The 19,225-nt window shown below is 69.7% G+C and overlaps 3 protein-coding genes across 3 annotated transcripts in view; 2 read left to right on the top strand and 1 right to left on the bottom strand.

Annotated features, from left to right (window-relative positions):
* Window positions 1-1,126: 1,126 nt before the first annotated feature.
* Window positions 1,127-5,031, top strand: WDR54 (WD repeat domain 54). Its single transcript, XM_027909654.1, has 10 exons — window positions 1,127-1,157; window positions 1,769-1,976; window positions 2,360-2,422; window positions 2,517-2,583; window positions 3,078-3,134; window positions 3,208-3,335; window positions 4,130-4,230; window positions 4,323-4,485; window positions 4,691-4,765; window positions 4,883-5,031. The coding sequence occupies exons 1-10, from the start codon at window positions 1,138-1,140 to the stop codon at window positions 5,012-5,014; spliced, it is 1,014 nt and encodes a 337-aa protein (XP_027765455.1). The 5' UTR covers window positions 1,127-1,137; the 3' UTR covers window positions 5,015-5,031.
* Window positions 5,032-7,253: 2,222 nt separating this feature from the next.
* On the bottom strand, window positions 7,254-12,741 carry LOC114071793 (rho-related BTB domain-containing protein 2-like). Its single transcript, XM_027909648.1, has 9 exons — window positions 12,489-12,741; window positions 12,088-12,191; window positions 10,536-10,721; window positions 9,354-10,159; window positions 8,867-8,985; window positions 8,261-8,411; window positions 7,982-8,070; window positions 7,781-7,886; window positions 7,254-7,704 (listed from the first exon to the last, which is right to left on the bottom strand). Exons 1-9 carry the CDS (start codon window positions 12,678-12,680, stop codon window positions 7,535-7,537), a joined length of 1,923 nt encoding a protein of 640 aa, XP_027765449.1. The 5' UTR covers window positions 12,681-12,741; the 3' UTR covers window positions 7,254-7,534.
* A 1,717-nt stretch (window positions 12,742-14,458) lies between these two features.
* The window catches only part of LOC114071797 (drebrin-like), a 7,325-nt gene continuing 2,558 nt past the window's right edge, over window positions 14,459-19,225 (top strand). Inside the window, 12 exon segments of the mRNA XM_027909656.1 lie at window positions 14,459-14,574; window positions 15,767-15,819; window positions 15,899-16,011; window positions 16,085-16,159; window positions 16,639-16,776; window positions 16,927-17,004; window positions 17,360-17,511; window positions 17,668-17,722; window positions 18,227-18,301; window positions 18,398-18,506; window positions 18,579-18,758; window positions 18,933-19,222. Coding sequence (XP_027765457.1) covers window positions 14,489-14,574; window positions 15,767-15,819; window positions 15,899-16,011; window positions 16,085-16,159; window positions 16,639-16,776; window positions 16,927-17,004; window positions 17,360-17,511; window positions 17,668-17,722; window positions 18,227-18,301; window positions 18,398-18,506; window positions 18,579-18,758; window positions 18,933-19,222 — 1,404 coding nt within the window. The 5' untranslated portion in view covers window positions 14,459-14,488.

Genomic DNA, 19,225 nt, shown 5'->3' with positions numbered 1-19,225 from the left:
GGCACGTCTCACCTCTCCCAGGGACGGAGGGACCTGCTGGACGGGGACAACGCCCTGTGCCCAGGTGTCCAGGGCGCAGGGCTGGGGCTCCTCGTCCTCGCTCCAGGCTCGGGGTCGCTCGGGGTCCGGGTCCCTCTCGGGGTCGGGGTCCCCCTCGTCCCGTGCCAGGAACCGCCACTCAACGACACACAGGATGGCGTCCCGCGCCCGGGACACCGTGTAGGGCACCCGCTGCACAGACAGCGCTGAGACCCCCTCCCGGACCAACTAGACACTCCCAGGACCCCCAAATGGGGGGAGGGGGGTCTCTCACCTGCCGCGCCACCGCCGCTCGCACGGACTCGGCTATCACCCGGTCCAGAAGCTCGACCAGGATGTCCCCGACATCCAGGGGGTCCCCAGGCGGGGATCCCCCCCCGCCCTCGGCCGAGGGCGTGTGGGTGTCAGAGGAGTGGGAGGCCCGGGGGGAGGCCGGGGCGGGGGGGTGCGACTTGTCCCGTCGCGGTTTGCGGGCCACCGATTTCCTTTTCTGCGCGGGGAAAGGAGACACCCACAGCTCCCCCCGCCTGACCGAGCGAGGACACCGCACCCCGGGTGGGACCGGCCCAGTGCACTCCAGTGGAGACCAGTACAGCACAGCCCACCCCAGCGCGGACCCCCAGCTCATCCAAGTACATCCCAATATAGACCAGTACACCCCAACCCACCCCAGCGCGGCCCCCCATCTCTTCTCAGCACACTGCAGTATAGACCAGTACACCACAGCCCACTCAACCCATCCCAGGATAGCCCACACACCCCAGCTCATCCCAGGACATCCCAGGATAGCCCACACACCCCAGCTCATCCCAGGACATCCCAGGATAGCCCACACACCCCAGCTCATCCCAGGACATCCCAGGATAGCCCACACACCCCAGCTCATCCCAGGACATCCCAGCCTATCCCAGTACACTCCAACTCCCCACACCCGCCACCCAGCTCCTCCCATCCCGCTCTATCCCCGTTCCCCGCCCCGGTAACCCCCCGATCCCACCTCGGCCATCCCGCCCCGTGGCGTCCCGGTCTCCACGGCAACGCTGACGTCATCGCCGCTCGCCGCTCTCCGGTTGCGTCATCACGCCGCGACGCGTCTCCATGGCGGCGGCGGGCCCCGGGTGAGCGGGGGGGCTCGGAGGGACGGGGGGCCGGGGGTCGGGCACGAGGGGTTTCTGGGGTCCCTGGGAGGGAACGTTGATCTGCCCCTGGACCTGTCCCCGAACCCCCGGGAGTTGTTCGGGCCCCTTGGAGCTGCCCGGCCCTCTGGATCTCTCCATGCCCTCTCTGGACCTATCCATGCCCTCTCTGGATCTGTCCATGCCCTCTCTGGGTCTATCCATGCCCTCTCTGGGTCTATCCATGACCCCTCTGGACCTGTCCATGCCCTCTCTGGGTCTATCCATGACCCCTCTGGGTCTATCCATGCCCTCTCTTGGTCTATCCATGCCCTCTCTGGACCTATCCATGCCCTCTATGGATCTCTCCATGCCCTCTCTGGGTCTGTCCATGCCCTCTATGGATCTGTCCATGCCCTCTCTGGGTCTATCCGTGCCCTCTCTGGGTCTATCCATGCCCTCTATGGATCTCTCCATGCCCTCTCTGGGTCTCTCCGTGCCCTCTCTGGACCTATCCATGCCCTCTCTGAGTCTCTCCATGCCCTCTCTGGATCCGCCCCACTCCCCCTGTACCCGTCCCCGGCCCGTGTGACGCCGGCCGTGTGTGCCCGCAGGTACCGGCGGGAGCGGGCGCTGGCCCTGCGGAGCAGCAGCTCGGCCCTGTACAACAACCTGGCCGTGCTGTGCCCCCCCGCGCGGCCCCCCCGGGCCTTCGGCACCGTGCACGGCACCACCCTCAGCCTGCTGGGACCAGAGGGGCCCCCGCGGCAGCTGCCGGTGCGGGGGGGCGGCTCGGCCCTCAGCACCCCTCTGCTCACACAGGTGAGGGGCACGGGTGGGGTCCTGCCCGGCCCTGGCAGCACTGGGGGAGCCCCGGCACCCTCCTGGCACTGCAGGTGACCTCGGAGCTAGGGAGGAGGGCGAGGGGACCCCGGGATCCCACAGGGCCCTCGTTGCGGGGAGGGGGAGAGGGAAGGAGCCCCTTGGGGGGTTTGTGGGACACTGACGGGGACGCGCTTGTGGGACCCCCAAATACAGCTGGCCCTGGGGGGCTGTGACCGGGCCCTCCCCCAGGAGTGGGGTCTGGGGGGGACCCAGGAGAGCAGAGGGGGGTCCTGCCCCTGCTGGAAGGTTTTGGAGGGTCCCAGCAGGAGGGTGTGGGGGTCCTGCCCCTGCCTCCCTCCTGCCCTGCTCTGTCCCCCCAGGCCGCCTGGTGTGAGCTGCCAGCCCGGGTGCTCCTGGTCCTCACGTCCCAGCGTGGCATCCAGGTGAGGGCTGGGGGGCTCAGGAGGGTCCCTGGAGGTCCCACTGCACCCCCAGGGCTGTCACCCCCCCTGTCCCACGCTGTCCCCCCTGTCCCAGATGTACGAGGCCGATGGTTCCACCCTGGTGTTCTGGCACGCGCTGGACGTCCCGGAGCACCCGGCAGGTGAGACCCCGAGCCCCCAGTGCTGCCAGGGACACCCCAGCCGTGGCCCCACCTGCCACATCCACAGGGCTGTTAAATCCCCCCTGCCCTGGGCAGCTGTGCCAGGGCTGGACAGCCCCTTCCAAGGGGGAATTTTCCCAATATCCAACCTGACCCTCCCCTGGCACAGCCTGAGGCCGTTCCCTCTCCTCCTGTCCCTGTTCCCTGGGAGCAGAGCCCGACCCCCCCCGGCTCCCCCCTCCTGTCAGGGATTGCAGAGCCAGAAGGTCCCCCCTGAGCCTCCTTTTCTCCAGGCTGAGCCCCCCCAGCTCCCTCAGCCGCTCCTGCTGCTCCAGCCCCTTCCCAGCTCCTGCCCTGGACACGCTCCAGCCCCTCAGTGTCTTGTGAGGTGCCCAAACCTGCCCCAGGGTTGGGGAGTGACCCCCAGTGCCTGGCACAGTGTTCAGTCCCTGCCCTGGGGTCCTCCAGGGGTGACACAAACCCTTCCCTTCCAGCACATTCCGTGTTTGCCCGAGGCATCTCCGTGGCCGGGGAGCACTTCATCTGCGTGGGTGAGCTGGGCTGGGTGTGGGCAGGGCAGGGAGCCCAGGAGGGCTGAGCCCTGCTGACCCCCTGACCCTGCAGGAACGTCCTCCGGGGCCGTGCTGGTGTTTGACATCCCCCCCAAAGGCACCAACGTGACCCTGAGTGAGGTTCTGGAGCAGCACCGGCATCCCATCACCGACATCGCGGCCGAGCAGGGCCAGGCCCCGGTAAGGGGGAGGGTGGGGAGCCCTAAATCCCATCAATCCCACCCCCTGCCATGGGCAGGCACACCTCCCACCAGCCCAGGCTGCTCCAATCTCTGCCCAACCTGGCCTTGGACACGTCCAGGGATGGGGCAACCACAGCTTCTCTGGAAACCTGTGCCAGGGCCTCCCCACTCTCACAGGGAAGGATTTCTTCCCCAAGTCCCACCCAAATCTCCCCTTTTCCAGTGGGAAGCCATTCCCCCTTGTCCTGTCCTTCCTATTCCTTGTCCCATGTCCCTCCCAGCTTTCCTGGATCTCCGTTAGGCACTGGAAGCTGCCAGGACTGGGTCCCTGCAGATGCTCATCAACCTCCTCCCTGCACATGAGACCGCTTAGCACTTTCCCTGATGAGTCACATGGAACTTTCCCTGCACTGGGATCCCCAAGGAATTCATCCCCAGAACCGGTTCCCAGAGCTGTTGTGTCACCGTGGGGACACGGAACTGCTGTGTCACCATCCCCTCATACATCCCCCTGGGCTTTGCTCCATGGGTTCTGGAGGTTCCTGGGGCTGGGAGGAGTCGAGACTCATCCCTGAGGGAGGGGTGCCCTGATTGTTCCTCGAAATCCGCCCTTGGTGTGGTTGTGTGGGCAAACAGGGACATGTTCCAGCGGAGCTGCCGCGGGCGCTCCCAGCCCCGCTCGGGCGCATCTGTCAGCACTTCAGGAGCTGTGTCAGCTCCTCCTGGGGCCTGTGGGGCAGCCCTGGAGCCAGGGGCAGTGCCAGGGCCCATCCTGAGCCATCTCTTTCCCAGGAGGGAGCTGGGGACCTGGTGACGGCCGATGACTCTGGGACCCTCTGCCTGTGGGGCACCGGGGAGGAGTTCACCCTGCTCGGAAAGATCCCGGGATCTGGGTGAGCCCTGGGGGGTCTCACGGGGTGTCAGACACATGGGAGGGTGACTGGGGGGACCCTGGGCAGGAGGTGACATGGGCTGCTGTCCCCAGCTGCACCTGCTCCTCGGTGACACTGTGGAACGGGATCGTGGCTGCAGGCTACGGGAACGGGCAGATCCGGCTGTGGGAGGCAGGGTCGGGACAGCTCCGTGCCCAGGTGAGCGCCCACGCCCGCTGGATCTACGCCCTGGACCTGGCACCGCTCACTGGAAAGGTACGGGGTTGTCAGGGCATCCCACCCGGCATCCCACACGGCATCCCACATGGCATCCCACCCGCATGCCAAGCTGGCATTACACTTGGCATCCCACTTGGCATCCCACCCTGGAATCCCACCAGGAATCCCACCCCAGTGTCCCTCCCTGGCTCTGCCACTGCCGTGGTGTCCCCACGGTCCCTCCGCTCCGCTCCCCTCACAGCTGCTGTCGGGCGCAGAGGATTCCTTTGTCCACGTCTGGGAGCTCAGCAGGGACCCGGACACGGATGATGTCGAGGTGAGTCTGGGCCTGGGACAGGACGTGGCCCTTGGAGCCCCATCTGCTCGGTGGGGACTGGGCCAGGGCGGTGTCCCGGGAGCCGTGGCTGCCCCGGTGCTGGCGTTGCTCCCGCAGATCCGGCACTGCCACGCCGAGTGCGTGACAGACACGCAGGTCTGCGGCGCCCGGTTCTGCGACCCCGCCGGGGACACCTTCGCTGTCACTGGCTACGACCTGAGCGAGATCCTCTGCTACGGCCTGGCCTGAGACCGAAACACTGGCAGCACCGGCTCAATCCTGCACTGCAGGCGAGGGGTGAGCACAGACCCCCCTCCAGCTCCGTGGGGATGTGATGGGGGAGCTGGGCCTGATCCCCCCGTGCCCAAAGCCCTCCTGAGGGCTGGAGCTGCTCCAGTGCCACCCCATCCAGGGGATCCCGAGATACTCCCGTGGTCCCCCCCTCCACGTCCTGGGATCCTCCCGTGGCCCCCGCCCTTCCCGGAGGGTGGCGTGGCTGGGAACGGGCGGGCCCAGACGGGCGGATCCCGGGAAACCTGTGCTACCTGCTGCCCTGCCCCGCCCGGGAGAGCCCCGAGCCTGGCCCAGCCCTGAGCCCTGCCCAGCCATCAGCCTGGCCCAGCCATCAGCCTGGCCCAGCCCCCGGGGGCAGCTCCCCAGCCCCAAGAACGTGGGGCCACACGGGGAGCGGGGTGGGAGGAAGTGGGGGATCAGTGGGGACGCAGGGAGTCTGGAAGACCCCACACCCCTGTGGGATCCTGTGCCCCCGTGGGACCTCACAACCCCTGGAACCTCACAGCCCTGTGGGACCCCAACCTCCTGTAGGACCCCACAGTCCCATAGGGCCCCAAGCTCCCGTGGGAACCCACACCCCCGTGGGACCCCGCAGCCCCACATCCGCTGGCCAGACACGCAGCTGGCCAGCTGTGCTCTGGTGCTGGAAACAGCAGCAGCTGCAGCAGGACCTCAGGGACATCCTCAGGTCCCCTCGGTTTCCCCCTGGCTGCCCCTGACCCCCCCGGCGGGCTGCCCTGCCCCGGCCCCCTCGTGGGAGCTGACGTGACCCCAGTCTCTGCTCCCAGGGCCCTGTGAGGCCGTGGGGGGGACACAGAGACAAGGGGGGGCTCAGCCTGGGACAGGCCCTGAGGGGGGAGCCCCCAGCCTGCCCCCCCAGCCACTCCTGCCATGCTGGGGGACGAGCCATGGACAGGGATCTGCCCCCTCAAGAAATGACCCCACCCCTGTGTCCCTTTTGTGTCTCCCCCAACCCATGAGCTGCACCCCCATGTGTGACTCCACCCCTGTGTCCCTTTTGTGTCTCCCCCAACCCATGAGCTGCACCCCCATGTGTGGGTCAGGCCCCCCTACTCCTGTTCCCAACCCTCATGTACTTTGTACCCCCCAATAAATACACCCAAATGAAGCCCCCTCAGTGTTGCTCCTTTCTGCGGGGGAGCTCTCACCCCAGAGGGCTTTGGGGGGTCACTCAGAGTCGGGTCCGTTACAAAAAGCTTTATTAAAGGTTAAAACAGCTGCTGCTGAGGCGGGGGGGCCCACTCCGGGCGGGGGGCCCCACTCCAGGCCGGTGGGGCCCTGGAGGGCCCGGGGACCGCTGTGCTCCTGGGGTAAAAAAGTGTAAAAATGGTTGTGCAGTTCAGCCCGGGGTGGGGGTTGGACGGTGCCACCCCCACTCTGGGGGGACACAGCCCAGGGACAAGGACAATCCCCCCCGGACCAGAGCCCGGGGCCGGGGCCCTGTCCAAGGCACAGAGATGAGCCGGGGGCTCTCGCAGCCACACAAGCACCCAGGGACCCCCCCTGCGCCCACCCCCCACCCCACCCTGCTCACAGCTTGGCCCCCCACCCCCTGGGGGGGAGAAAATACAGCACCAGAGAGCCCTGCGGGGGATAAGCCCTCAAGAAGGATGGGGGGACAGCAGAGCCCCCACTCCCTGCACACCCCCAGCCCCAAATACTGCTCGGTCAGAGGTAGCACCAGCGTTGGCCGGGGCGGGGGGCCCTGCCGAGGGGCTCCAGCCCAGCCCCCCTGGGGGAAGGCACAGTGGGCAGGGGGCTGTGCCCCGCCAGAGCCTGTAAACAGCCAGGGGTGGGGCAGGTAAACAGGCCCTCGGGGCGGGGGTCCAAGCCCCCAGCCCAGTGTGGGGACCCCCAGCCTGGCCAAGCCCCACAGCCCAGCACGAGGGTCCCAAGGCAGAGCCCCCCAGGCCAGGGTGGGGGGTCGTAGGGCCCAGCCCTTCAGTTCCGTGTGGAGTCCCTGGGGCTGAGCCCCCCATTCCAGTGTGGGGATCCTGAGCCTGAGCCCCACAGCCCAGCACAGGGACCCCCAGCCCTACACAGGGGTCCTGAGGCTGAGTCCCTCAGCTCAGCATGGAGATTCCCCAGTCCAGCACAGAGACCCCCAACCCAGCGTGGGAGCCTCAGCCCAGCACAGGGACCCCCAGTCCAGCACAGAGACCCCCAACCCAGCGTGGGAGCCCCAGCCCCAAGCCCCTCACTTACAACAGGGACCCCCAGCCCAGCTGAGCTTCCCTGCCCAGCGTGAGGGTCCCAGCCCCAAGCCCCTCAGCTCAGCACACGGACCCCCAGCCCATCCAAGCCCCCCTGCTCCATGTGGGGGTCCCAGCCTCAAGCTCCTCAGCCCAACACAGGGACCCCCCCCCCAGCCGAGCCCCCCAGCCCCACACAGGGGCTCCCAGTCCAGCCAAGCCCCCCAGCCCCATGTGGGGGTCCCAGCCCCTCGTCCCCAGCTCAGGACACGGGGGGCGAGGGCCGCCAGAAGCACCACTTGCTGCGGGGGTGCTGCTTGCGCTGGAGCTGCTCCTCGCGCTCCCGCTCCTTCTTGGAGCGCAGGTACAGATCCTCCTCCTTCAGGTACCACACCGGGGGCCAGCGGTGCCGCTCGAAGTGTGCCTGGTTCTCTGGGGGGGCAGCCTGGGGGTCAGGGCACGGCAGGGACACCCCCTGAGTCCCCCCGCGCCCTCCCGGCCCCTGTACCTGGGGACATGAACTTCATCTCGCGGGGGAAGCGGCGGCACACGCGGTTGTAGTTGGTGCAGATGTAGTGCAGGCACCACGCGGCCAGCTGGTGGGCGTTGTGGAACTGGGGGGGCAGGGGGAGTCACCCCACTGCCCGCACTCCCCAGGGGTCCCTGTGTTTCCCCCCCGGGGATCTCTGTGCCCCCCAGCCCCCCGTACCTGCGTCATCTCCAGGTAGATGATGACCTGCTCGTCGATCTCCACGCGCTGCATGAAGGCTCGGAGCAGCTCGTCCACGGCGTATTGCTCTGGGGGGGGTGAGGTCAGGGGGGGCCACTCACTGGGGACGTGCCCCCCGGGGTGAGCCGGGCCCCCCCGGGATTGCGTAAGGGCAGGGAATGACACGCAGGGACGATCGATCCGACCTTGCGGCACCGACAGTGCATTGGCAAGTGACGTCAGGGGACGCTGGCCCGGGGGGCAGGGGGGGGGTCTCACCAGTGAGCGCCTGCAGCCGCGGCAGGCACAGCCGGTCCGTGAGGATGAGCAGCTCCATGGCGTCCAGGTCGGGCGTGGGGGTGAAGACCCCCGTGTAGAGGAAGTCGAGCACAGCGCGGAGGCAGGCGCAGTTGGTGCCGGGCAGGGACACCTGTGGCACCAAGGGACGGGTTTGGCGGGGCTGGAGCCACCCCCGGGGGGGCTGGGGAAAGGAGGGACCCTCCTGGCAGCGCCTGACCTGGCACAGACCCCCGACCCTGCACAACCACCCCACAACCCTGGCACAGAGCCACTGCTCTGGCACAAGCCCCCAGCCCTGATATGATCCCCCTCACCCAGAACATCTTCCCCGGCCCCAGTGTAGCCCCCCTGATCCAGCAGAGCCCCCCAGCCCTGGAACAGTCCCCCTCAGACCCACCACAGAACTCCCTGACCCAGCAGAGCCCCCCACTTTCTCCCCAGCAGAAGGGAAGCAGGACCCAGATGTATCAGGGCTCAGAGGGGTCCAAGCAGCCCCCAGACCCCACTCAAAGGTGCCCACCCTTCCAGCAGCCCCGTGGCAGAGCCTGTGGATCCCACCAGGCCCCCAGCCCCCTCAGCCCCCACCTCTTCGGCGTAGCTCTCGCGGAAGCCCCCCCGGAACATGGCCCTCATCCAGTCACAGCCAGCGATGAGCAGCGGCTTGTGCGCCGGCACCTCCCCGTCATCCACACGGAACACCACGTCTGGGGACACGGCACAGCTCAGGGAGGGACACCACAGACCAGGAACAGCCACCCCTCAGACACCCCTTGCCCACCCCAGCCTGGGGAGAGCCAACCCTTGGCCACCAGAGCCCCCCACTATGGGACAATCGCCCCTTGGTCACCCCTGCCCAGAACTGTCAGCCCCAGACCCCCCGCAGCCCTCCCTCACCATGACTGACTGTCATGAGGGCTCCAGGCCCCCAGGCCCCGGTGGCCTCAGTGGTGGGAGGGGATCAGGGTGACCGGAGCCCCGTGACCAGGCCGGCACCACAGGAGGGGGACACCGGCTGGACAGGATGGAGCTGGGTGACCCCCCCGTCCTCACAGCCCCCCCAGGCCCCCCCTACCCACGAAGACGCCCTTGGCCAGGCACTCCTTGATGCGGTTGGCACGGCGCACGTGGAAGGCCTTGGTGATCTCCTGGTTCATGAAGCTCTCCTGGTTGAGCTCGTTGGCCACCATCATGCGCAGGTCGAACACCTCGAGCAGCTCGGCCACGGCGCCCACCTGGCGCAGGTCGGCGTGGGGCCGCTCCAGCCGCCCGGTGTACAGGTACTCCAGCACGGCGCGCAGCGGCTCCGGCCGCACGGCCCGGTCCATGGCCACCACCGCCATGCGCCGCGCCCGCCCCGCCGCCGGCTCCGCCACCTCCTCCCAGCGCAGGCTCAGGAACCCGCGGCCCCACCCCGACAGGTCGCAGGTGCCGCCGTCCCCCTGGCCGGAGGTGCCGGGCACCCCCTCCAGCGTGAACAGGTCGTAGAAGCGGGAGCAGGCGGTGGCCAGGAACACGCGGTGGGCGAAGACGCGGTGCCCGCCCTGCAGCTGGAACACGACGTCGGCGCAGAGCGGGGCCCGGAACAGCGCGGCCGGGCCCCCCCCCAGCCCGGGGGGCGCCTCGGGCACCTGGATGAGGGGCGGGGGGGGCTTGGGGGGCAGGAAGGGCGCCTGCAGCAGCGGGCGCTGCATCTTGCGCAGGTGGGACTTCCAGAACTGCAGGTGGCGGCGGGACACGAGCGCGGCGCGGATGGCGTTGTCAAACACGTCCTTCACCCCGAACTGCGCCACCACGCTGGTCTCGTAGTACGGCACCCCCAGCTCCTGCGCCACCTCGTGCCCCCGCTCTGGCGGCAGGATGTCCGAGGGCTTGATGGGCCTGTGGGGCATGGACAGGGAGGGGGCTGGGGAGGCTGGGGAGGGGGTCCCTGGGCATCGCGGGGGGGCATTGGGGGCCCCTGGGGAACACCCCAACCCAGGAGTGCTGGGGGGGCGGGGGCTCTCCCCCACAGGTGCTGTCAGGGGCCCCCACCCAGGGGAGCTGGGGGGGACGCAGGCGTGGGCAGGGACGCACCCTGACCTCGTAGTGGCAAAACTGGGGTTCCGCTGGGAAGCAGAGGGAGGGGTCCCCATTCCCATGGGATAGGCTGGGGTCGCCAGGGTGGCACACCGGGGGGTCCCTGTCCCTGTGGGGCTGGGGGGGTCCCAGCACTGGCACCCTGGGGGTGTCCAGGGTGGGTGGCTCGGGGGCTCACTTGGCCAGCGGCCGGCGGGCGCGGTTGACGGCGTCCAGGTCTGCGTAGCGCAGGTCCAGCTGGCAGCCCACCAGCACGATGGGCGTGCGGGGGCAGAAGTGCTTGATCTCGGGGTACCACATGGTCTTCACGTGCCGCAGCGAGTTGGGGTTGGCCAGCGAGAAGCAGAGCACCACCACGTCCGACCTGGGGGCACGAGCAGGACGGGGAGGGTAGCGCTGCCCCAGTGACACCCCAGTGTCACCCCATAGCCATAAACGCTGTCACCCTGCGGCTGCAAACACCCCCTGCTCGGGGGGCACCATCCTGGGACACCTGTCACAGCCCCCAGCCTGGGGCCCCCAGGAGCCCCACAGCCTTCAGGAGTCCTATGACCCCCTGAGAGCCCCCCACTGTCGACATGACCCCCCCCCCCAAGGCACCCCCAGCCATGGGAGCCCCATAGACCCCCGAGAGTCCCATGGCCAGGGAAGCCCCACGTTCCCCTGGGGGTCCTAGGACACCCTGGGAGCCCCACAATGCCCAGAGGCCCCACGACCATGGGAACTCCACAGCCCCCAGGGCCCCATGGGAGGGGCAGTGAGGCCAAGGAAGGACCCAACGGGACCTGGCTCCAGGTCACCCCACTGGCCAAGCCATGGGCTGCCCTGGCTTGGGTCAGCACCGGGGAGGCCACTCGCGGGGGGGTCGCAGGGGGGATGGCCAGGTGGGGGCCAGCCCCCAGCACCAGTGACAGACCCTGCCCACTGTCCCCAGCCCCATCCCTGTGCCCATCATGGGGCTGTCACAGTCCTCCTGGCCCCAGCTCGGGGGGTGCAAGGTGCCAGGGCGCATGGGGGGTTGCCAGGGGACACGGGGGGTTGCCAGGGGACGCAGGGCAGGTGCCAGAGAACACGGGGCGGGTGCCAGCACCCCCAAGTCCCCGCAGCAGCCGCGTGGCCCCGGGCCCGGGTTGTTTTTAGTCCGTGCTCGGCCGGGACGTGACCGGGAGGTGCCGCTGGAGCCGGGCCCGTGTCCCGGACCAAGATAGCCGTCACCGGCCCCTCCGGCCCCCCCGGCCCCGGGCCCCCGCCGTGCCGCGGGTTGATTAGCGGTGCCGCGGGGCTGGCGTGGGGCGGCGGCGATAAGAGCCTGGACGTGCCGGCGGCCACGGGGACCGGCTGTTTACAGCCCAGGGAACCGGGGGGAGGGAGCGGGGGGGCCCGTCCTGCGGCCAGGCCGGCGCCCCCAGGGAAGGGTCCCGCACTCCAACAGTCCCACAGAGCCACCCCCCACCCTCAGCGCCGGGGGGGCCGCGAGCACCCGGGATCCCTGCTCGGAACGGGAGCTTGGGAGGTGCAGTCCTGGGGTCAGAGTATCCCCAAAACCATCCCCGACCGGGGGTGGGGCAGTCCCATCCCCCCCTCGGAGGGTTTGGGTTCCGGAGCTGCTCTCTGGGCGGTGGCAGGAGCCCAAGGGGCTTCTTTGGCTCTGTGTGCCCTGGGTGGGCAGGGCTGGGGGTCGGGGTGCCGCTGGGGGGGCTCGGGGTGCCGGTGGCGGGTCGGGGTCCCACCTGCCGTAGGCGAAGCGCCGGTCTTTGTGATGGTCCCCGAAGGTGTCCCAGAGGCGCAGGGAGACGCTGACCTCGTCCACCACATCGCGGGAGCGCTCCAGCACCTGCCGGCACCGGGACCGGCACCGGGATCGGCACCGGGAACGGCACCATCACCGACCGTCCTGCCCAGAACCCCCAGTAGCACCCCGCTATACCCCCGGTATCCCCTCCCGGTTCCCCCTCCGGTGTCCCTCCCGGTGCCCGGTGGCCCCTGGTGCCCCCCGCCCGCCCCGGTGCCCCTCAGTGCCCGGCGTCCTCCGGTAACCCCCCTCCCGCTGTCGCCCTGCCGGTGCCCGGCGGTGCGCGGTGCCGGCACCCCGCGGTGTCCGGCGGTGCCCGGCGGTGCCCCCCGCCCTCACCTCCTGGCAGACGCGGTACTGGTCGATGGCCCACACGGTGGGCACGTGCGTGGCCAGCAGCCGGTACTGGCTCAGCGTGGCGTTGCAGGCGCGGGCGCAGATCAGCCGCGTCTTGCCCACCGCGTTGTCTCCCACCACGACGCACTTGATGGTCTCGACGTTGGGGCGCTCGTAGTCCACGTCGGGGTCCATGGGGGCGCGGGGGTCCCCGCTCGGCGCCCCCGGCGCGGCCCCGACCCGGGCCCGGCCCGTTACCGACCCCCGCCCCGCCCGCCCCGCCCCCCCCCGCCGCCCGCCCAATCAGTGCTCGCGGCCAGGGCACGCCCCGCCCCGCCCCGCCCCGCCCCGCCAATCCCGCGCGGCACTACCCGCCCGGCCACGCCCCCCGCCGCCCCGCCCCGCGCGCGGACAAAGGAGCGCCGCCAGGGGGCGCCGCGCGCCACGTGACTGCACCGCCCCGATCGCGCCCATCGGCGATGGCCACGCCCACGGATGGGCGTGGTCACTGACACGCCCCTTTCGCATCCCACGCCCACCGGGGGATCGCGGGGGGGGGCGCGGGGGACCAGGACCGGCGACAGCGATGACACCAGTGACACCAGTGGCAACAGCGACACCAACGACACCAGTGACACCAGTGGCAACAGCGACACCGGTGGCAACGGTGGCACCAGCGACACCAGTTGCACCAGTGACACCAGTTGCACCAGTGACACCAGTGGCACAAGTAACACCAGTTCCATCGGTGATACCGGTGGAACCAGTGGCACCAGTGACAAATAACACCACTTACACCAGTGACACCAGTGACACCAGTGACACCAGTGACAAATGGCACCAGTGACACTAGCGGCATCTGCGATACCGGTGGCACCAGCAACACCAGTAACATCAGTGACACCAGTTACACCAGTGTCAGCAGTAACGCCACTGAGACCAGCAGCCCCAGTAACACCAGTAACACAAGTAATGCCAGTAACACCAATCGCACCAGTAAGGGCACTAGGACAGGCGGTGTCAGGATGGGCCAGGCACTGGGCTGGGGGCGTCCCTGGGGCCAAGATCCCATTTCCCGGCATTTTTTCCCTCCCTGGGGGTTTGGGATTTTCCAGTCGCAGTGCCCAAATAAGGGAACGGCGGGAGAGGCTCCGGGACAGGGAGGGCGGACGGGGCGGGCCAGACACTGAGCTGGGGGTGTCCCCATGTTCACAGTCGGGGGGGGGGGGCCCAGGGGCACCCTCAGCACCCCAAAATACCCTTTTCTGGCATAATAAAGAAACTGTGGGAGGGGCTTCAGGAACAGGGGAATGGACAGGGAGTAAATGGGTCAGGATGAGGATGGGAACCCCTGCCTTGGCCTGGTGCGGGATCCTGGCACAGCACCCTCATCCCAGTGTGGGACTCTGGGACATGGACCAACATCCCAGTCTGGGACTGTGCGCAGCACCCACATCCCAGTCCAGAATCCTGGCCCAGCATCCACATTCCAGTGTGGGACCGTCATCCCAGCATAGGATCCTGGCACAGCACCCTTATCCTAGTCTGGGACCCTGGTCCTCATGTGGGACCCTGGCACCACACCCACATTCCAAAGCTGGACCGGGCACAGCACCCACATCCCTGTCTGGGATCCTGGGACCTGCACCCATATCCCAAAGCAGGAATCTGGCACAACACCCTCATCCCAGTACGGGACCCTCATCCCAGTGCAGGAGCCACATCCCACTACAGGGTCATCATCCCAGTACAGGACTCTGTCCCAGCGCTGGACTTCATCCCAGTTCGGGGACCAGTCCCAGCACCCGCGTCCCAGCGCTCCCAGAGCTCCCAGCGCCGCCTGTCCCGTCCCATCCCGGTGCCTCCTGGCCGCTCCCGCCCCCGCCCCGCCCGGTGCCGCCCGTGGGCGGCGGAAGGTGCCGGGGGGGCGGCGGGGGAGGGAGGGGCGGGCGCAGGGCGGCGGCGGCGCCGGCCCCGGTTTCGGGATCGGCCCCGGGCGCGGGATGGCGGGGCCGGGGCTGGAGCGGTACCGGCTGGCGCTGCTGGCGGCGCGGGAGGACGTGGGGAACCCCCGCGTTGCCACCGACTGGTGAGACTGGGGGTGGGGAGGACCGGGAATGGGGACTGGGGCCGGGAATGGGGAATCGGCACCGGGAATGGGGACGGAAGACGGGGCCGGGACCAGGAATTGGCAATAGGCACCTGGACCGGGAACCGGGAGCAGGAAAGGGCACCGACAGGGGTCGGGGCGGCGGGGGCGGTCGGAGAGGCACCGTTACCGGCACCGGGACGGAGGTCCGGGGAGCACCGGGGTCCCGCCCGAGGAGCACAGGCCCGACGGGGAGGTTCTGGACCTGAGCCCCCTCACGCTGCCGTGCTGGAAACCGGGACACACGCCCGGTCCCGTCCCGTCCCGTCCCGTCCCGCCCGGTCCCTCCCGGTGCCGCCGGGCTGGGAGCGGCGCCGCCACCTGGGGAGGGGGCAGGGCGGGCACGAGGGAGGCTGCGGGGCCGGAGTGGCACCCCGGGGTCCCGGAGAGGGGGCCCTGCCCGGCTGCACCGGGCAAAAGTGGGTCCTGGGACCGTCCCGCACCAGTGGTCCCGGGACGGCCCCGCCCCGGTGCCGGTGCTGAGGGGCTGGAGCCGGTGTCCCCCAAAGCCCCCGTCCCGGGGGGAGTGTGATGGCCCTGAGACTGTGCCGGCCCCGCAGCCCCCCGGCGTCACGGGGCCGCCCGTCACCGTGGCCACTGGCCGCCCGGGCACTGCCCTCTGCCCCGGGAGCGCGGCTGGACCCGCTCCAGCGCCGGCTCCTCCCGGCGCCCGCCCGCCCGCGTGCCGGGCCCTGTCCCGCCATGTGACGCCACAGCCTGTCGCGACATGCCGTGACACGCGTGACATGCCGTGCCGCGCTCCACGCGTGCTCCCGGGGCCGTGCCGAGCCGTGTCCCGCGTGTGCCCGAAACCGGAGCCAGGCGGAGACAAAGGCGGGCAGAGCCTTGGGAGTGCCGGGGGATGAGGGTCCCTCCGCGATGGGGCCCCCGGAGCCCCCCCAGCGCCGAGAGGGGGGTCCCGGACCGCCGAGGGTGGGAGGGTGGTTGAGGGGGCCGTGCCGCTCCGGCGCTTCCCACATTCCCATTGTCCCGGGGGCGGATGCTGCCGGCGGCACTTCCATGAATTCATCCTGGGCTGGAGGCATGGGGGAACACGGTGGGTGCCCCAGGCTGGCAGGTCTCCCTTGTGGGACCCCCACCCTGACCCCCCACCTTGACCTCGCCCCCCCAGGGCCGTCTTCGGCTATGAGAAGCACCACGACCTCAAGCTCCTGGATTCCGGAGGTACCGGGAGCGATGCTTGTGGGGAGATACTGGGGGTCCCTTATGTCCCCATGTCCCCCCTGACACGCCCTCCTTGCAGCTGGGGGGCCGGATGAGCTCGCTGGAAAATTCTCCGCCAGCAGCGTCATGTACGGGCTGTGCCGGGTCCCCGACCCCGGCTCCGGCACCCCCCGGATCGTCCTCATCAGCTGGGTGAGTGTGCGGGAGGAGGCTTGGGGGCACCCCTGATGGGACCCCCAGTGCTGAGTGGTGGGTGCGTTGCCAGGTGGGGGAGAAGGTGCCGGAATCGCATCGAGCGGAGCGTGCTGGGCACCTGCCGGCCATCCGGAGCTTCTTCAGGGTGAGTGGGGGACGCGGAGCCCCCGGGAGACTCCGGGGGTGCTGTGGGGGTCTCCATCCCCCCCTGTCCCCCATTCCTTCCCCCGCTAACCCCCCCCATCTCGCCGCCCCGACCTTTGCCTGTGCCCGGGCGCATTCCTGGCGCTGCTGACTCAGCCGCCGCGTTCCCAGTGCTCCCAGTCTTGGCCACGGCGCCGGAGCTGTGGTTGGGATCCCTGCCCCCTCGCCAATCCGTCCTGAAGGGGAGGGTCCTGCCCTCCCCATCCTCCCAGCCCAGCTTCCGGAGATCCGCCTGGGTCTGGGATCTGGATCCAGTCCCACATCTGGGTCCGGCCTCACATCTGGATCCAGCCCCACATCCGACACATCCAAGGGAATGGCGCCTGGATTCCCCGGGAGGCTGCGGATCCCCGCGGGGGGTGGGGGTTCAGGGGGGTCTGTGGGTGTCGGGGGGGTGACGCAGTCCCGTCCCGGTGGCAGGAGGCCACGGCCCTGGTCAGCGCCCGCCGCCCCGAGGACGTGACGCTGGAGGGGCTGCGCCGGGCACTGGCACAGCTGGAGCCCCCCGCCCCCCGCGCCCCCAGGAGAGGAACCCTCCCGGACATCCCGGAGCTGGTGGTGAGTGGGGGTCTCCGGGGGAGAGATGGGAGGGCGCCCGGTGGGCGATGGGAACTCACCCGCCCTTCCTGGGGGGTCCCTGGGCAGGCCGTGCCGGGGGGTGTTGAGGGGTGCCGGGGGTCCCACCTTGACCCCCCCTGTGCTCTCCAGGGAACCAACTACCGCAAGACCAACCCGGCGCTGGAGATCCAGCGCACCCAGCGCCATTCCTTCTGGGAACAGGCCGAGGTGGGGGCCGCGGGCTGCTGGGGAGGGGCTGGGGGATCCCCACGGTGTCCCGGGGATGGAGTCACGGCTGACACCTCAGGTCAGGGGGCTGAGCCCAGGGGTCCCAGTGCCGAGCTTGGTGGGGGTCTCAGTCCCAGTGTAGTGGGTGTAGTGGGGCCCAGCTGGGGGGGTCCCAGTGCCCAGTGTGGGGGGGTTCCCAGTCCTGGTGCCGAGGATGGGGGGTCCCGATCCCAGTGGCAGTTCCTGTGCCGTTGCCCGTGGCGGTCGGTGGGGTCCCGGTGCCGGTCCCGGTGCCGCGCTCACGGGGTTCCCGGTGCCGCTGGGTGTCCCGGTGCCGATCCCGCTGTGTTCCCAGCGGGAGGAGCAGCAGCGGAAGGAGGAGGAGCGGCGGCGGGAGCGGGAGCAGCGGCGGCGCTGGGAGAGAGAGCGCTTGGAGGAGGAGCGGCGCGGGGCCGCGGAGCGGGAGCGGTGGCTGCAGGAGCGGGAGCGGCTCATCGAGGAGCGGCGGTGAGGGACAGCGTGGGGCCCCAGCCGTGTCCCACCCCCGTGTCCCATCCACCACACCCACGTCCCCGTGCCCCCCTCCCATCCCCGTGTCCCATCCTCGTGTCCCAAGCATGGAGCCCCCAGCCGGCCCCCCTGACCCCCCTCCCGGCCCCACAGGCAGGAGCAGGCGCGGCTGGACGCGGAGGAGCGGAAGAAGGAGCAGGAGCGATGGGTGAGAGGGGAGGGGGCCGGGAGGGGGAGTCCTGGGGGAATCCGGAGGGATTGTCCTGGGAGATCCAGGGCCTTCATCCCAGCAGCACCCAGGGTGTCCATCCCAGGGGATCTGGGAAGATATGTGGGGTCCATCTCAAGGGATTTCGGGGGGTCAATCCTGCGGGATCAAGTGGGTCCATCCTGGAGGGAGAGAGAGTCCATCCTAAGGGGGTCTGGGACACCCATTCTGAAGAGATCCAGGGGTCCCATCGCTGGGGGCTCCAGGCATCCATTCTGGGGGATCTGAGGGGGTTCACCCCAGGGGATCTGGGGCATCCATCCTGCGGGATCCATCGGGTTAATCCCAGGGAATACAAGGAGTCTATTTCAGGGGCATCTTGGGGGGATCTATCCTGGAGGGATGTGAGGGCTCCATCCCAGCAGGACCCAGGGAGTCCCTGTCAGGGGATCCAGGGCTCCATCCCGGGGGATCCGTGGTTCCCATCGTCCCGGTGTCTCGCAGGAGCAGCAGCAGCGGGAGCACGAGGCGGCCGAGCGGGAGCGCAGGGCGAGCAGAGGGGGCAGCGGCACGGCGGCCGTGAGTGCTGGGACGGGTCCCACCCTGCTCCTGGGTCACAGGGACACTCAGTGCCCTGTCCCTGTGCCCTGTCCCCGCTGACCCCCGATCCCGCAGGAAGCCGCCATCCTCGTCTCACAGCGCACCCAGAACCCCCGGGAATTCTTCCGGCAGCGGGAGCGCTCGGGGTCCACGTCTGGCCCCGCCCTGCCCGGTGGCCCCCCCGGTAGGTGCCCCCATGGCGGGGTTGGGGGTTGCGGGGGGTGCCGAGGGTCCCTGCTGACCCCCCTCCCCGCAGGTGCCCGCCGGCCCTTCCTGCGGTACCAGCGCAGCCTGACGGAATCCGCCTTCATCTTCCGCCGGCCGGAGCCCCCCTCGACCCCCCCGCCCGGCATCTCCCGCGGGGCACCGCCCCCCAGCCCGGGCCGACCCCCACCGCCCCTGCCCCCCAGCCCCGCGGGAATAGGGACCTCCCAGTGTGCCACCTTGGGGACCCCCACCAGCCCAGCCCGAGCAGGGTCCCTCCATGCCACCAGTCCTCTGGGGACAGGGACCCCTCAATGTGCTACCACAGGGACCCCCATCAGCCCAGTGGGGAGTGGAACCCCTCCCTCTGCCACTCTGGAGACGCCCCCGAGCCCAGCCCGAGCAGAGTCGCCCCATGCCATCAGTCCTGTGGGGACAGGGACCCCCCAATGTGCCATCACCGGGACCCCTCCCAGCCCTGCGGGGACAGGGACTCCTCCCTCTGTCACCCCAAGGAGCCCTCCCAGCTCTGTGGTGATGGAGACCCCCAAATGTGCCACCACTGGGACCCCTCCCAGCCCCATGGGAACAGGGACTCCTCACTCCATCACCCTGGGGACCCCCCATTCTGTCACCACCAGGCCAAGATCCCCACCCGTCATGTCTGGGCCCCCCTTCAGCCCCCCCAGGATGGAGGTG

The sequence above is a fragment of the Empidonax traillii genome, unplaced genomic scaffold (assembly GCF_003031625.1).
Source record: "Empidonax traillii isolate 1590-97213 ecotype Southwest subspecies unplaced genomic scaffold, ASM303162v1 scaffold2290:size47672, whole genome shotgun sequence".
Classification (NCBI taxonomy): Eukaryota; Metazoa; Chordata; class Aves; order Passeriformes; family Tyrannidae; genus Empidonax; species Empidonax traillii.
This window is presented reverse-complemented; position numbering and strand designations above follow the sequence as displayed.

Coding starts and splice junctions, on each gene's coding strand:
- LOC114071793 (XM_027909648.1), bottom strand. CDS start 12,680: ATGGACCCCGACGTGGACTACGAGCGCCCCAACGTCGAGACCATCAAG. Junction 10,160..10,535: donor GCCCGCCGGCCGCTGGCCAA/GTGAGCCCCCGA, acceptor CATGCCCCACAG/GCCCATCAAGCCCTCGGACA. Junction 8,071..8,260: donor GCGGCTGCAGGCGCTCACTG/GTGAGACCCCCC, acceptor CACCCCCCCCAG/AGCAATACGCCGTGGACGAG.
- WDR54 (XM_027909654.1), top strand. CDS start 1,138: ATGGCGGCGGCGGGCCCCGG. Junction 1,158..1,768: donor ATGGCGGCGGCGGGCCCCGG/GTGAGCGGGGGG, acceptor GTGTGCCCGCAG/GTACCGGCGGGAGCGGGCGC. Junction 2,423..2,516: donor CGTCCCAGCGTGGCATCCAG/GTGAGGGCTGGG, acceptor CCCCTGTCCCAG/ATGTACGAGGCCGATGGTTC.